Raw genomic sequence first — 13,495 nt, 5'->3', positions numbered from 1 at the left:
CGGTTTGAATTCTTTCGGTGTTAGATAACCCATTTATCGAGGAAGGCTATATAATATCATTACGCTACGACCAACAGGAGTGGAGCCACGGGGGTGAAACCGCGCGGAGCAGCTAGTTATTTTATAAATTATCTACAGAAGTAAACAGTAACATATTCGAATTTTTCACATGAGGTTCTTAAGTCTCAATAATTATTTATCTGTATTTTCAAACTAATCAGTATTTTAGACAAATAATGAGTATTTTAAACAAATTTCCTATAGAGAAAGATTTACAATAGCAGAAATTGAACCCATTTCGAACATCTCATTGTCGAAACACGTGACCACTCAGTCTATGATCTATCGGTCATTATCATTAACTATTGTGTGCATGCCAAATAATATAAAAAACTGGAAATTATATAACACAGAAGAGCGAGTTTTTTTTCTATATTTATGCAAATTTATTCCAAATAATGCCAACAACATGAATGGGCTTGAACAAATTATTTAATTTAAAACTATTTGCTTTTATTTCAAGGTTGTTGCCAATTACTAACAAGAGAATGTCGAAAGCAAACAGTATTAAACCAGCAATTAATTATATTATCATTGAAGTGTGCCCACTGGCCACTGTAATCTGGAATGAATAAAATTTAAACCGTGGTTTATATCTGTGATACTATCAAAATTGTCAAAATTAATTTTATTTTGAGAGAGTACATTTAAAAAGCTCTTTGCTTTGTATTATTCTTATTTATCATTGTAAAATTTGTGAGTATTGCCACTCTGTTGTAGTACGTTGACCTTAAATGGAACTCAGTTGTTACAAATGTTTATACTTTATCTAAAAATAAATCAATGCAAAACTAATAAATTGACCCCACCAAGAGCCGAAGTATCTCAGGTATTTCCCGTATATTTTTAGTTTTCGTTATCACATAACATATCAATTTCATAGAATCGATTAAATTTTATGCAATATTACTTTGATTTCTATTAATTTTTTTTTAAATAAAAAAATAACAAAGAGACTTTAAAGCTTCTTTTCTTTGAATCGCTTTCTAATCATGACCCCGAGAACTTTGGACGAAAATTTTTATACATGACTACCTGTCCGGGCTAACGTTGTTCTGTTCTGGCTTATTTTTACCACTTAGGAGTATGAAAAATACATGTTGGCCAATTCCCAGATCTACCCAATAGGCACACAAAATTTCATCTGAATCGATCCAGCCATTTCGGAGGAGTATGGTAACTAACATTTGTATTTGTAACACGAGAATATTATGTATATAGAAGAGATTAATTGTTACTTTAACCGACAGATATGCTAAACGGAACTTATCCAGAGCTATGAGCCAATATAGCTTTAAATTCGTCTTTTCCAGGTCAAATAAGGTCATCGGTATCATGACACGAGTTTGATTTTAGTTGGTAAATGCTTTGAGATCTCGTTATCATTCTGGATTAGATTTTCATATTACCCAAATAGCTTTTGAGTATCCTTAGATGATAAATTAAGTTAAATTAGCACACGTGTAATAGGCACCAGAGATCAAGGGAAGCTAAGTATAGAAATTATTTTGTTAAATGGGATTACAAATAAGTATATATTTCGTATCTTCAAAAATTTCACAAAATTGCTCACAAATGTAAATTACTAACCAAAATAAAATTAAAAAGATAATTATTTGTATAATAAACATTTTATTATACAAAAACACCGAGCAAACCTACCCGTGGTTATACCCCGCCGATAGATTTCGGCATTTTAGTTAATGTGTGTTGTCTTCTAGGAAATATAAAATGCAACCAAAACAATATTGATACAATGAAAACTACTAATATGTGATTTAGGCGAAAATGCCAACAAGCGTAACCGTCCAATGAATTCTTTAAAATGAAGCCTCTAAAAGCTGTACTAAAGCGTTAAACCTATAGCATAGTGAATATGCAATTGGTATGAATTTATGATAAAATATTCTCAACATTGCACGCAAAAACACACTTAACTTTAAATAGATACAGTATTTGAAATTATTTTCAAATAATTTCAAATACATGCAGTTGCTATGTGATAGTGTTAATTTAATTATCTTTATAAATCTTAATGCTAATTATTTTCTGAAGAGGTTTTATAAATTATTTTCTGAAGAGGTTTTATAATGGATATAGTCATAGAGAATAATATCGCAAAGAACAATATAAACGTAAAAAATATAGTCAATTATTTAAGCTTAAGAACGTAGTTTCAAACAATTAAAAATAACAACGCAATTAGATAATTATTTAGTAACGAGTAAGAGAAAAAACTTTGAAACTGCTTAAACAGAAAGACCACTTTTTGCAAGAAAACTACTAACTGCTACTAACTACACGTCAAATAAAACATTTCCAAGAACTTGTACCGTATTTCGCAAAAGGCAGATGCTGGTATATGCTTTGAAATAAAACTTGAGTACTTTTAAAAGAGATATAACGTTCCTATTTATTTCATCAGATACTACTTTCTTTTAAAGACGTAGTATAGAAATAGATTGTAAATTTACGATTTCTAACTTCCATACTTAGAATCTTTTACGCTTAAATTATTATTTGAAAACACAATGAAACATAATATAAAAAAAAATGTGTGCGTGTACACACGTAAGTGTAAAGAAGTGAAACTTCTTTATGACCTTATTTTTCAAAACATAATAATTTATATGCTACTTTACAGAAATAAGTTGAATCACGCGTGGTAGGGATAAGAAAAAGATGGCGCGTAACGGAAAAATGTCACGCGTAACGAAAAAATGTTACACTAAATTTTTTTCTAACCCCGATAAAGAAGTTTCACATCAAAAATTTAATATAAATAGTTAACATTCATTTTATTTTTGTTTGTCTTAAAATCTTCCCTAAAAAGTAATGTGTGATATTACACAATGTATTAATCTCTCATGTTTTAATCTCCGCGCGACATTCGGGTTTTTCCTACAACCAAAAGTCGATAATAAAATATGTGAATTAAAAATTATGTTTATAATAACGTAACTTTTATCATGGTTTTTTATTTTCACAAAAGATAACAAAACTTTTAGTATTATTATTTTCTTCTCTACAAATTTTCGTAATTAGCGCAAGAAATAATTGATAAAAGTTGTTCAAAATGACTACTTCATTAGTACTTTTACCATGTTACCCTAACTACTCTATGCCGTGGAATGTAGCGACATTTTTTCGTGAACATTCTTTCCATTTTTCCTTGATTGTTTTATCAGTTTCCAAATATATAAACGTTAAATTTGGTGCGTATGAGCAAATTCACCGGTTGATCGAAACCCAGCACATAGTGAATGGTCTACAGTGGTAGTATTATATTAACCCTGGTAGTATCATTATTAGAGCCTTCATAAGCGCACGCGCAGGTGGTTAACCGATTTATCGTAAATAAACAGGTTTTTAAATATTTTCTAATTGAGTTTTAAAGTGACAATTTTTTGTCCAGGTATCGAATGCGGTTTAGTGTTGAATAAAGTGTTTATTGATTTGGTAAGATTTTTTTAAATTATTTACTTATTAATTTAATATTATGTTAATTGTACTGCGCTATTATGACAGTTTTTAGTAACGTTTTATTATTGAATATAATATGCTGATGCATTTAAGATTTAATACAATTAAAAGTATTTTTCTTAGACAAGACCACCTTTAACAATTTGATGTCGAACAATGAAACTATTGATATCCCCTAATAGCAAAGTATAACGAATTGACATACAATAGCAATTTATACCGCAATCTAAAAAAATATCAAACGCAAGGATAACGAAACCCAAACAAAGGACTTCAATTTAAGCAACATGCGAAATAATTACACGTTATTTCATCCAATAATGTTCAATAAGGAGATATAACACAAGCATTGTTATTGCATTCCCATGTCACCATTGTAACTAGAAACAATGGCTCGAATTGAAATGGGGAACGACGGTATTAACTATTAACATTAGAACGGATAATAATCAACGATTGATGGGCAAATTGCTTTATCCTTAATCTGTTGAATGTAAATAAAGAATTGGGGATTAAATGGTTTAGTCGGTTATTAATTCTGTGTTGTTTAACTTACTATGGGTAAAAGGTTTATTTCTGATAGTTTATGGATAAATGGAAGTAATTCTAACGGATCAAGTTTAGTAAGGGTGGTTTGAACAGGAAAAGCCATAATTTGTAGTAACGTATGTTTGATTTCTAATTAAAAGTAAATAGTAGAGTATTAAGGTATCGAATTTATTGATTGAAGTAATAATTAATATGTATCGAAATTGGAATATTTTCGTTCTTTATGAAATCACGCGGAAGCTGTTATTAATGTGTGAAGTGAAAGTTACTAAATGTATATTTATTTTTAGTTTTTTGGTACCTACTATGCAACTATTTTTAATATACTGCTTTATAAACCTTGTTTATTAATGCTTTAATATTATATGTATCTATTATACAACCCTTATAATATTTCATGGAAATAGTTTAAATTATCTTTATCATTGACGTCAACATATACTTTGTAATTATTACATTACGCATATTTTTTATTATGCAAAGCTATTCACTTCCTTTTAAATCTGTAATTGTTAGTGTTACTTTATTGACAACCACTTTTAAGTAGCGACTCTCTTGACAAAGAAATTCTATTTCTGTCACCATTTCCTTTTGCCAAAGTCGTCCATCGTTTTCATATTTCTATTAACTTTTCCCGATCATAAATAGTAATTTATCATTGTTTACGTCTTGAGATCATACTCATCATTAGGAAAATTTACAAAATTGCGAAAGATGTTTAATTTTTAAAACAATTTTCTCATAACTCTAGATTCAACTTAAACTTTTATTTATTCATATCAGCGCATTTTTTAAAGTGCTGTCTTACTAAAGGCCCTAACTTTGAAAAATCTTTTCTAATAAAGATAAATCTACTAATTCAATAATTCGATTAAAATGTTTATTTAAAATTTTCTTGAAAATTACAATAAACCCGAGGGGAAATCAAAAGGTCTGCCCTTGAAAGGTATTCCTACCTACCTACTACCTACCTTCCCAGTGACGTCATATAGTAAAAAATAAAGACGTCACAGATCAATCCTGTAAGTAATTGCCTTCTCAATCTTAAAAAGGCAAGAGGTTGACATAGTACAAATTACATACCTTAAATATCAGAAGACCCTTCCGAAGCTTTCTCTTAAATAAATTTTCCCTTGTCCCTAGAGTCGATTTTTACCTGACGGCAATCGCTTAAAAAGATACTCTTATTAATATTATGTTAACAATACGAAGATTGATGTTTGTTTAACTTTGCTCAGGTTATTTATTCCAGAGTATTTTAATAATGGGTAGATATTATTACGTTCTATAGAAGTTTAATCGTTTATGTTTGATAGATTCGATCGTAATTATCCATCTCGGTATTAGTCTGTTAGTCTTTTGATTTAAATAAAGTATTTTTTATACCATTTAGGTTAGAGATTAAAAAAAAATAATCTAGATTTTTGTTAATGTGTGCTTCTGTAATGCATAATGATATTAATAATTAAAGAACGTACAGTACCTAAAATGTTAGCCCTCTGTTTTGATTATATTACAGTTTATAAAGAACAACAGAATGTATTAACCAATAATTATTTAACGTTTTCTTTTAAATAAGTACTACATATCTCAAATGGGGTATTGTTTGGATTCATAGTGTAAAACTGCAATCTTTTTGTCTCTAACATATTAAGACAAGCTGACAAGAAATACTGCTTATAAATTGTATACAGTTAAAGTCAATAATGTTTAACAAAATTTCGAGTATAATGTCTGCCATAAAAAAATAAAGATAAAATGTTTTTTCAGTACTAATATTACATCATCGCTAAACTACACTTTAATGTATTTGATTAAACTCAATGATTTGAAGAAAAGTTTGACTTTGAGTCGGTAAATATCATAATATATTGATTTTCGTCTGTTTGTCCATATTAGCACATAGACAAACGGAACCGCATCACGGCTATTTAAATTAAATATTACTTTTGGTTATTCAAGTTGTTAGTTTTCGTGTGTGCTTCGTGCGTCATGTTACGTTTTTATAATCATTTGAACATAATACCAATTATATTTGAAAATAACATTTCATAATATTGTTTTCTAAATTCTGAGTATTTTTATTTGAAAACGGTTAATGCAATTATTTATAAATGTAGAAATAACCTGCGCTTTTTACTCTACCGTTGTATGATGGCTATAATCAACATTCAATCAAATTAATAAATTAAGAAAAAAATAATATTATGCCTAAACTAGCAATTTTAGACATAACTAGTTCATTTGACAATTAAATATACTAGGATTAAATAATATACCTAATAAAAAAATTCTTCTTCTTAGGTATATTATTCTACCGCTTCGAGCACCTTCACATAATATTGCCTCACAAAAAATTCATATTGCAATCCATGCAAATTTACCCAATAAATCAAATATTTTATTTCTGAACGCATACGTATCCTTCATAAATTGTAAACAAACAATAGATACAATCATTTTTATTTAATGAAATGAATGTCTGCTTTTTTACAATTTTTATAAGATGAATTATTTATTGCTTCTGGTATCATTGTAATCTTGTACAATTATATCTGAATGTTCTCTTAATTACACGAGGCAAATAATTAAAACAATTAACTAAGAGACGTCGAAAAATTGCAAATGAACGATTTAATAAGTATTATCCTTCAGAAACCATTAAATACATTTTGTGCTTTTTTACAACTTCTGTTGAAAATACCCAAAAATAAAACGTTAAATATTAAAGACGTTAAATTGCAGTGAAAAATAATTACAACAAAAATTTTACTTTTTCTTATAAACTTCATCTCGAAAGGATCTTTTAAAAACATCCTATATTTTTCTACCTCCATGTATCTAAATAAAAGCGCGTGTGCCGAGCACACGTGTCATAACTCATAAGTGAAACTTCTTTGGCAAGATTCAAAGATACCAAAATCGTCGCCTTTCTCCATGACGTGACGGTATTGCCATGACGCGATCTTGAAATTTTACTCTCAAGGCGCCTAAAGAAGTCACTTCAAAGACTTTAGTCTCAGTTATAAACAAAAAAAAATAAGACTACTAACACACAATGTTAATTCGCAAAATTCTATATTATCTATGCGTCATAATAGCAAAAAAACCTAGCATAGTTAACACACTATTAACATTTAAAATCTCGAATTTCCCTCTATTCCACGACGCAATGACCCTTGACCCCACACAAGACTCAATTCAGAAATCATATGACTTTTACTATTCACATTGCGGCTAACGTAATCACGTCTGTTAGAAGCATTTTCATTTTTAAATCAAGTCCCGTTTTAAACTATTACTTTTAACGTTGTTGCCACTAAAAAGGAACGACTCTTTTATAAAACTCTAATCATCGTAAAAGATATTAAGAGAATGAATAGGAATATTAATATAAGGTTGAATTTAAAACCAGATTTACTTTCATGAATGTTGGTTATATTTTATTACTAAAAACAATCTTACATTTTACTATTATATAATAATTTTACCATAAACGCGTAAGATTGTTTGCATGAATAGAGATGTATTTTTGCTTCTCTTTCATACAATAAGGCAACATTTAATTAGGATATTTTGTGAGCAACGTCGTGTGCCAAATCAAGTTTTATTTACATAAAAGAAGATCAAATGCTATAATGGCTGGTGACATAGTTATGTGATAAATGATAAAATTATCACTATTAAATCAATTTTCGTTCTATCTCTTTAAATTAAATTTTAGTAATGTAATTTTATTCTCTTGTAATTCTTTTTAATAGTACCTATTTGAAACTATAAAATAATAATGTAAGTAACAATTTCTTGTAATGCCCAACTATCATACTTAATAATGCATTTTATGAGTACATAAAACTTTACATAGATTATTTCTAAAATCAAATTAGCACCGACTGTAATTACGTTCTTATCTATTCAGTTATGAAGTGTAATTTATTTACATAATTTCAATAAATTTACTGCATATAGACATGAATAAAATATAAATCTACTAATTATTCCAATAAAAAACACATATATGTACATTATTTTAAAATCCTTAGATTTCATACAAAACTAAACAGTTTGAGAAAAAATTAAGACGTATAATTTGTATAATTTAGCGTCAAAAATCCACCTTTTTATGTTCTTACTAATTAGTGTTATTTTAACAAAAACAGTAACTTTTGTAATAAGAAGGAATCTTACAACACGACTCATGCTATAGGTATCTCTATTACAGAGCGTGCAAAAGAAATCATATTCCTACATATTATTATAACATACATAAGTATATCACACTCAAAACATAGCCCTACTTCTACGTAACTAGATCTTACAGCAATTGCGTGCTAATTTGAAGTATGACGGAGTGAAAGTACTCTGTCGTCACTACGGTGATTGCAAGTGCAGGCGGATGCTGTGTTGTTGTTGTAATGTTCTGGCCTTGTTGTATCCGCGCGTAACCGTCATTTATTATTTTTTTTACGCACGAAGACGGTCGGTCACGTGTACGCAATATAATGATATCAATTGTAAAAAATATTTGGTCACTGATTGCATTTTAATTCGAAATAACCTGTGTAGAGATTTTTGAGCTATAGTCCGATTCTACGTAGAGTTTAAAGTTCGTGTTAAAATGAATGATTCTAAATGTTTCATATTTTTAATTTAAGTTTAAACATAAATGTTGGTTCAAATCATTTAATTACTGTTATTTTCCTTACTATTAATCCATTCCTACATTTATTCGCTGACGATTCCAATAACAGCATTCATGATTATGACCAATAACAATATGAATATAACATTAATAGTTATCATAGGTAGGTATATTATAATCCTTTATTAATTTAGAATTAGATATTTCAAGTCCATAGATTTCCGTGTGTCGTGTCATTGTCATTCTCATTAAGAAAGAGTTGCTCGTGCCGCAGATCTACATGCTCGTTATATTATATACATTCTACATGCAATAAGGAATCCTAGATGAAATGACGACAAGAATAATTAAGCATGGGTGGTCAAAAATTAACAATAGGTACATATTTGTTGGAGCTAGTAGTGGCATTTATTTTGGTGGCAGTTTTAGGTACTAGTGGCAAAATATAACTGCCACTAAAGTCTTCTTATTATAATTTTATCCCCTCACAACTAATAAGATTTTAAGTAGAGGATAATTAGCAGATAAACAAAGGAAAAATCTCTTCGATTGGACTCAAATAATGTATTTAGATTGCATTTACATCAAGGTAATAAATTTTAAATCCTACTCTCCGCTACATGCGCTCTATTATTTGTCAAAGAAATGGCAATGGCATTTGCTCCACACTAAGGACCGACTTTTCAATCCTAGAAAAATATTTATTCGTCCGACAAAGTATAACACGTTAATATAAAAATGCCAATTAACACGTCATATTTTAAATGCTTGTATACGATATTCAGCGAAAAAACTTTAACCAAAGATTGAAAAACCAGCCCTAAAATGTATATAACTATTTAAGAATTCTAGTTGCGTGCCTGAACAGAATCCCTTTGCGTTTATCAACTGTACTTTAGTAGTCAGATCACATCGATTCAAAGTTACGATGCGAGAGGCATAATTGTTAATTTAGTGAAATATATTCTGAAGTTATCACGCGTAGACTACACACGGGGATATGTTGAACATGACTCATAGTATTTGATCTAAAATTGCTTGAGACCAGTCAAGCTGTCTGATTAAATCCAAACATTGTATAAAGAGAACAAAAAGTTAATAAATAAATAAATAAAAGGGGTGTTTCTTTTTAAGCTTTTGTTCTTATTTCCTTTACTTAGTTATTTTTGTCTAAGTGCCTGTCGGATTTGGTTCATAAGTCAGTCTGTTATAAGTTTTAGAATATTTGTATAAAGTTTTAAATTCTTAAAAATAATTTTATCACGAATAAAAGATCTTCGGGGAAAATAACCAACACAATGAATAAGGCCTTTGAATAAAATTATATTCGCTTAATAGTAATTTGTTTATTATCCTTAAAACGGTAAAGAGTACGAAAGAAAGCTTTGTACTAAAATATTAAACTGTTTCGTCGTCTATTTATCATCAAATATTCAAAAAAATGAAACGTCTATTTTTACAGTAAACATAAGGGCCGACGCCCACTGCCGGCACGGCGTGGCATGGCAGGGCAGAGGATTTTATTACTAATTAAGTTATTTTGAATCTTATTTCAATCAGTTTAGAATTCAAGTTACTTTATTTCGATGCCACGATGCCGCGACGTATCGCAGGATGCTGCAGCATGACGCGGCACGCCGCAGGATGCGGAGGCCTTGGTTTTCATTCCAAGGAATGCCGCGGCGCGCCATTGCATCCCGCGAGGCGTATGCGTCACTTTGGGGTCAAGGAATTATGATTGCTAGCTAGTTGAAATAAGGTTGAAACTTATGCAGCATTAGTGGGGCTTTTAGCAGGATGCCACGGCATGCCACTGAATGCCGCGGGATGCCATTACACGCCGCGGGATGCTCTGCCGTGCCATGCCGTGCCGTGCCGGAAGTGGGCGCCGGCCCTTACAGTTTATTATTTAAAACCGTAAATACAATTACCATAAGCTTCTTGGCAATCTATGTGGTGATCTGTGTTTGCTCCGGCTTCCTTCCTAAGAAGCTGGACCTATTTGAGTGCTGTTTTCACCAGCAGTAGTTTTAATAACTACACTACCTACTATAACAGTTTTAGTTAAGGGAATATACCCACAAGAACATTTACTTCTTACGCAATAGCGAGCGCAGTTAGTTTCACTAAACTCTATGGAACTTATAGCGTAAAGTGATGGAAATACCGCACTTGGTAAATGTACAAAGTACAAATAGCATTGGTTTATTGCGTACAGTATCGCAAGTTAGATTGCATCGTGTATAATCCAATCATCGTCGCTTTGATATCGACCGACTTCCGCTAATATTGTCGGAGGATAATCAAATTGCGTTTGTTGCTTCAGGTGGACTGGAATCTATGGATTGTATACAATTATCTTTTCATAATATACTAATACCTACACCTATATTACGCCTATTATTGCAAAACTGTCCTGTGTATTTTGAATTTTGATGTCCTATGTGATCCAATTAAGAATAGGAGTGTGGCGGCTAGATGTATCGTCATAGCTGTCAATTTAACCAATAAATTATATTATTTAGTGAAGTGATGAAATTTTTATTTAAATTTGTCAATAAAATAAAATAAATAAAGAGTCACGCAAAATAACAGACATGGATTTAGATTAAATACCTCTTTTGCGAATAATATAGTTCATACCATAGAGATTTCTGTGATCTGTGGTTCATACCATAGTAGATTAAAATTGTTTGTTGCCATTAAATATTGTTTGTTCATTGGAAAGCCTTTTTTATTAATTTTTATTTTAATTAAACAATATCTAATTTTGTTTCAGATAACATGACGAGTCCAACAATTATTGTATTGGCTGTATTAGTATCACACGCATACTCGGTAAGTTTCTAGTTAAACTATAATATAATATATACATTATGATATTAAGTAACGAAATTAGCATGATAATACTGTTTATATTATGAAAATAATTAACAAAAAATGTGTTAATTAACATGTTTAAATCTAAGTATTAAATAATAGAAAAAGTTGCCCTGACTAAATAATTTTTAACCATGACGCAGGCGAAAAAGGGCGTTAAAAATATTTTAGCAAAGGGATTTTTTATTTTGGAGTCAGCTCAAATTAGGTCACGCTCCTACCGGGATACTATACAACCCTAAACAAATATCGGCTGAAAATATATAATACTATAATATATTCTATACTATATAATATAGTATACAGGGTGTACCAAAAAGTAGTGATGAACGGAAGCTGAGAGGTAGAGGACCTAGAGGGCTATCCGAATCACCCCCATGTATGTTATGCGATTTTTCGTATTTTCGGAGTTATGACGTTTTTTTCAATTTTTCACCTATCGCCGAGTACGATGATATTTTCACTCATGCTGACGTCAATGATTGCGGAAGATGCTTGATTTTTTTTGTGTGCTAAGCTGAAAGATAGGCCAATTCAGTATGGTAACATTTACTATCGTTAGATCTTTGAATGGAATAAAAAAAATAATTAAATGGCAAGAAAGATAAAATTACCCAGTATGTTCACCACTTCAAGGGCCCGTAAAAAAATAAAATCACATAAAAAAAGTTTTCCGTTTGACTTTTAAAAACTTGCTCTATCTATCAGATAGCTACCCTGAAAATTTCATTTTATTATTCAGAAGGCTTCAATCGAAAAATTTAAATCTAAATGTGGTAAGTGCAAAAATTGAATTAACATGATGATCATTAAAACCAATAAATAGGTGTTTAATTACCAGAAATTTTTAAAATAACCCCGCTGTTGCTCAATGCAAGTGCGACATCACCGTAAAAAGTTGTCTTTTAAATGTCTGAATGCCCTTTTATCATTTTTAATGGTTTCTTCTGCTACTATGAATTTCCGGGTTATTTCGTCCAAATTGTGGCATTCTCTCAAGTAGCCGAGGTCTTTTTAGTATTCCCATTGAAACAAATCAATGGGGTTTAGGTCGAGGGACCGTAGAGGCCAGGCTTTAAGGCAGGCGTCACCGGCGCATGCGCAGGCTGCAACGACCAATCCATCTTTCAGGGTATCTTTGCCCTTTAGCCTGGCCTGCACGGTCTCCGGACATAAACCCTATTGATTTTTTTCCGTGGGGATACTACAAAGACGAGAGACTGCCACAATTTGGACGAAATAACCCGGAAATTCATAGTAGCAGAAGAAACCATTAAAAATGATAAAAGGGCATTCAGACATTTAAAAGACAACTTTTTACGGTGATGTCGCACTTGCATTGAGCAACAGCGGGGTTATTTTAAAAATTTCTGGTAATTTAACACCTATTTATTGGTTTTAATGATCATCATGATAATTCAATTTTTGCACTTACCACATTTAGATTTAAATTTTTCGATTGAAGCCTTCTGAACAATAAAATAAAATTTTCAGGGTAGCTATCTGATAGATAGAGCAAGTTTTTAAAATTCAAACGGAAAACTTTTTTCATGTGATTTTATTTTTTTACGGGCCCTTGAAGTGGTGAACATACTGGGTAATTTTATCTTTCTTGCCATTTAATTCTTTTTTTTATTCCATTCAAAGATCTAACGATAGTAAATGTTACCATACTGAATTGGCCTATCTTTCAGCTTAGCACACAAAAAAAATCAAGCATCTTCCGCAATCATTGACGTCAGCATGAGTGAAAGTATCATCGTACTCGGCGATAGGTGAAAAATTGAAAAAAACGTCATAACTCCGAAAATACGAAAAATCGCATAACATACATGGGGGTGATTCGGATAGCCCTCTAGGTCCTCTACCTCTCAGCTTCCG

The 13,495-nt window shown here is 30.8% G+C and overlaps 1 protein-coding gene across 2 annotated transcripts in view; it reads left to right on the top strand.

The window, feature by feature from the left end:
• Nucleotides 1-3,282: 3,282 nt before the first annotated feature.
• The window catches only part of LOC149482887 (uncharacterized), a 29,073-nt gene continuing 18,860 nt past the window's right edge, over nt 3,283-13,495 (top strand). Inside the window, exons 1-3 of one of the 2 annotated variants that reach the window (XM_089703061.1) lie at nt 3,283-3,395; nt 3,476-3,519; nt 11,514-11,572. In XM_089703061.1, coding sequence (XP_089559187.1) covers nt 11,519-11,572 — 54 coding nt within the window. In that variant the 5' untranslated portion in view covers nt 3,283-3,395; nt 3,476-3,519; nt 11,514-11,518. Of the gene's footprint in view, nt 3,520-11,513; nt 11,573-13,495 lie in introns of both variants that reach the window. The other variant, XM_089703060.1, reaches the window with a different exon arrangement.

This window comes from Colias philodice, chromosome 14 (genome assembly GCF_061535455.1).
Source record: "Colias philodice isolate Cphi_HAF_F1 chromosome 14, ilColPhil1 Martin Lab GWU primary, whole genome shotgun sequence".
Classification (NCBI taxonomy): domain Eukaryota; kingdom Metazoa; phylum Arthropoda; class Insecta; order Lepidoptera; family Pieridae; genus Colias; species Colias philodice.
Note: the sequence above shows the minus strand (reverse complement) of the source record. Positions and strands in the feature narration are given on the sequence as shown.